At 49.9% G+C, this 4,387-nt stretch overlaps 1 protein-coding gene across 1 annotated transcript; it reads left to right on the forward strand.

Annotated features, from left to right (window-relative positions):
- The first annotated feature begins 2,190 nt into the window (after positions 1-2,190).
- P2ry1 (purinergic receptor P2Y1) lies at positions 2,191-3,666 on the forward strand. Its single transcript, XM_050147528.1, has one exon. It carries the CDS (start codon positions 2,191-2,193, stop codon positions 3,310-3,312), a length of 1,122 nt encoding a protein of 373 aa, XP_050003485.1. The 3' UTR covers positions 3,313-3,666.
- Positions 3,667-4,387: the final 721 nt, after the last annotated feature.

Consider the following 4,387-nt stretch of genomic DNA (forward strand, 5'->3'; position numbering starts at 1 on the left):
TTGTGTGTTTTTGTGTGTACTTGCACACATGCTCATGTGCAACAGCCCACGAGTGTGGAGTAGGAGTGTGGAGGTCAAAGGACAAAAGACAGTTCTTTCCTTCTACCACGTGAATTGGGGGACCAGGTTCTTGGGCTCACTGGTAAGTGACTAATGCCCTTAGGGGCTGAGCTATTTTGCCAACCCCTTCTTAGTATTTTTAAGGGAACACAGTTTTGAACATATGGGACTAGAAAGAAATAGATATAGTATATACTTGAAGACATTTCATTCTTATATTTTTTCTGTAAGAGAAATGTATTTGTTATGTAGCACACAAAATACATCAATCAGTTAATTGTCATAAAGTGCTTGGTGCTATTCTTAGGAAAGTCTGCTTAATTCTGTCTTCATGTAAGAAATAACCACTTAGTTTACAACTCAAGGTAAACACATTTTGGAATATATTGCCTACATTTTTTATGCATTTGGAGGCCTAAACTAAGGTCTGCCATAAATATACTAATTGCATTGTTCTCTGGCTGTATTTTTAAGGTATCTGCTAGAGGAACGTGTAACTACGAACTTTAAGAAATAGGATTGGTAACAAGGGCAAACCATTCATTAATCACTTCCCAAAGGGAACTCTTTCTCTATAAAGCTGGTGTAATACTCGGTTTGATGTTGAAATACTTTTACTGTAGTCTCTGATATTTAATTAAATGTGAATGGAGGTTTGATGGCGCTTGTCTTTTCCAGCAAGTGTTATCTAACAAGTTGTACTGATGATATGTGTAGCCTTAGCTATCATCAGTTGAATCAGGCTCTTAAGGACATTCTCACAAAAATGTTACCAGTGAGGCTGATTTATTAGCATCTTGCTAAGTTGATGGGGGAAAAAAAAACAGTTGAGATTAACAATAACAAAAAACAACAACAAAAAACAAACAGACACGAAGGGCAGAACGCGACTCGCCCATGCCGATTACCACCCTCACTCATTCAGAGCTGGCACCTTCTGGGATCAGCAGGTACCTACATGCCCTAGGCAAAGCAAGGCGCTGTGCAGGGCCAGGGCGTGCCCACCTGCAGACTGCTGGCTGTCTGGAGCCTGCAAACACCTTGCGAATTCCGAGAGGCTCTGGGGATGTCTGCCCAGAACGTTCAGCTCACAGCTTTAGGCAAAATGCTGCCAGCGTTCAGAAGCTTTCCAATGTATCAGCAACTTCACTTTGCAGAGCTGGCTGGTGGAGGTCTTGAGGAAACCCCTCTGACCAATCGCTCGCCAGTAGCCTTCGCTACCATAGCTTATCTTTTGTTCTGACCACTGATTCGAGTGGCAGCGGCCGTGCCAGGCGTGCAGGGGCACCGCGAACCCTGCTTCCAGAGGCCACCTCCCGCCCTCAACGCCCAGCCCTGAGTCCGCCGCCAGGAGCTTGCACAGCGGAGACACGCCCCTCTCCTCCCCGCGGAGCGCGGACTTGCCCGGGCTCTCTGGCTCCGCCTACCCCGCTGGGAGCCTGGCTCACTTTCCTGCCCCCTGCAATCGAGACCCAGTGGAGCCTCGGGAAAGGCTGCAGCCCTCATGGACCACAAGCGGGGTGCAGGCTAGAAGAGTCGGGATCCGCGGCCACGCGCTCTCCAAAGGACCTCCCGAGACTGAGCGCGGGGCTGAGAGCGCGGCCGGAAGAAGCGGCGGGTGGCCACGGCGAAGGTCCGAGCTTGCAAGGTAGGGAGTAGGCAGATGGCCAGGCAAAGTTGATCAGTACGGGAGGTGGCTGGCCTGCGCCTTCTCGCCGCTGGGAACCGCCGAGCGACTTGGACTCGACCCCGCCGCGCTGAGCCGCGCCCCGGGCGCGCAGTGCAGCGCTGATCTGCTGCTGCCCCGCGCGGGAGCGCACTTGCAAACTTGGTGGAGGTGCCCTGCGCGTCCTGTTGTGTAACCTCCGCGCTGCCAGCTGGACCGGGAAGTTGCCCGCCCGTCCTTCAGCTTGGTTCAGTCGCAACCTCGGGGCCAATTTCATGGCCCGCGACGAACGCGCGGCTAGAGCCGGCGTGGGCGAGCCCCCGCGCGCCCCGACCCGTGGGGAACTCCCGCGCGCCGTCCCTTCCCCTCGCCCGCGCCTCCGATGCGCGCTGAGCCCCTCGCCGCTGCCGCCCGCTCGCTGCGGTCTGTCCCTCCGAGTTGCTGCCTGAGTTGGAGAGCAGAGGATGACCGAGGTCCCTTGGCCAGCTGTCCCCAACGGGACGGACACAGCGTTCCTGGCTGGCCTGGGCTCGCCTTGGGGAAACAGTACTGTAGCTTCCACGGCAGCAGTTGCCTCTTCATTCAGATGTGCCCTGACCAAGACCGGCTTCCAATTCTACTACCTGCCGGTGGTCTACATCTTAGTGTTCATCATAGGCTTCCTGGGCAACAGCGTGGCTATCTGGATGTTCGTTTTCCATATGAAACCTTGGAGCGGCATCTCCGTGTACATGTTCAACTTGGCTCTGGCTGACTTTTTGTACGTGCTCACCCTGCCAGCTCTCATCTTTTACTACTTCAACAAGACTGACTGGATCTTCGGGGATGCGATGTGCAAGCTGCAGAGATTCATCTTCCATGTAAACCTCTATGGCAGCATCTTGTTCCTCACCTGCATCAGCGCACACAGGTACAGCGGCGTGGTGTACCCGCTCAAATCTCTGGGCAGGCTCAAGAAGAAGAATGCCATTTATGTCAGCGTGCTGGTGTGGCTGATTGTGGTGGTGGCCATCTCCCCCATTCTGTTCTACTCTGGCACTGGGATGCGGAAAAACAAAACCATCACCTGCTATGACACCACCGCCGATGAGTACCTGCGAAGTTATTTCATCTACAGCATGTGTACAACCGTGGCCATGTTCTGCATCCCCTTGGTGCTGATCTTGGGCTGCTATGGATTAATTGTTAGAGCTCTGATTTACAAAGACCTGGACAACTCTCCTCTCCGGAGGAAATCCATTTACCTGGTAATAATTGTCCTGACAGTGTTTGCTGTGTCCTACATCCCTTTCCACGTGATGAAAACGATGAATCTGCGGGCACGGCTGGATTTCCAGACCCCAGAAATGTGTGCGTTCAACGACAGGGTTTATGCCACCTACCAGGTGACACGAGGTCTGGCGAGTCTCAACAGCTGTGTGGATCCCATTCTTTATTTCTTGGCTGGAGACACTTTCAGAAGGAGATTGTCCCGAGCCACCAGGAAAGCTTCCAGGAGAAGTGAGGCCAATTTACAATCCAAGAGTGAAGAAATGACTCTCAATATCTTATCCGAGTTCAAGCAGAATGGAGACACGAGCTTGTGAAGGCACCAGACCCAAACACCTCCCTTTTGTAACATGGTAGGATGCTCACAGAACCAACTACCTTCTTGTTCTCCTTAAGTTCCTAGTGCTCCAGATCAGACAGTAGTGAGTTGAGGGAAAAAAAAAAAAAAAAAAAGGAAGCATCGGTTTATTGCACGCTCACGTTTCTCTTCCTTTCCTGTAAGCTCCTTTCTTACTCACTAGGAGTCTGTGTAATCGAGCTGTGCCACCTAGATAAACACGCCCTCTTCTCCCTTTGAAACTCACAGGCACGGCTATTATTTGAGTGTGTGCATGTGTAGCAGAGCACTTTTGATATTAAAAGTTTCTCCCAGAAAAACTGGCTGCCTGGAATTGGAGTTTGTGATTTGTCCAGCCTCTGTTGCTGTGTGTATCTCATGGTGAAAACAAACTAAAGTCTCTACTTTCAAAAACTGCTTGGCCTAGGCTTATGCCACACAGGTCAATCCATTCAGTAATGAACAGCTGCCCGCGCTCCGTGCCCTTCAGTTCCTCGGAAGCATAGATGGTGGCTGATAATGTATTTGGGGAATTGAAAAGGAAAATAAAATCAATGGACTCTTATGTGTGGAAAATGAGTATTTCCAGTCAGTTCTGGAAGACTGATTCCTGCACATTGCTTGTTTAATGTTTGGTGGTGGGAGGATGCGGATATTATATTATTGGCAAAATACATTCAAAATAATTGAAGTGCATGTGTTTTTCTTATAAATATTGTGGACTGTTAGGCTTCCTGGGATAAAAAAAAAAAAAAAAAAAAAAAAAAGCCCTCACTTGCTCCACTGCTGTGCAGTGTCTTTGGACTTTGTGTTCCAAGAGAAGTACTCACCCACATCTGTGAAAACAATTTTGAGAAATCACAGTTAAATTTCAGACTAAAGGTTGGTTGGCTGAAGCAGCAGAATGTTAGATTGAGGGCTATAGGGCAGGCAGGGCTGGTAGTGTTTTAGAGGACTGGTTGACAGACGTTCACAATGCGGCTGGGGGTGGGGAGAAGAGTTCTAGAAGAAGGACACAAAGCTAAAATAATAATGGGAAGGTTCTTTCTGATTCC

The sequence above is a fragment of the Alexandromys fortis genome, unplaced genomic scaffold, assembly GCF_014885135.2.
Source record: "Alexandromys fortis isolate MF-2015 unplaced genomic scaffold, M_Fortis_MF-2015_v1.1 scaffold_53, whole genome shotgun sequence".
Taxonomy (NCBI): domain Eukaryota; kingdom Metazoa; phylum Chordata; class Mammalia; order Rodentia; family Cricetidae; genus Alexandromys; species Alexandromys fortis.

What these genes read in the sequence shown, in the direction of transcription:
- P2ry1 (XM_050147528.1), top strand. Translation starts at nt 2,191, where the DNA reads ATGACCGAGGTCCCTTGGCCAGCTGTCCCCAACGGGACGGACACAGCG.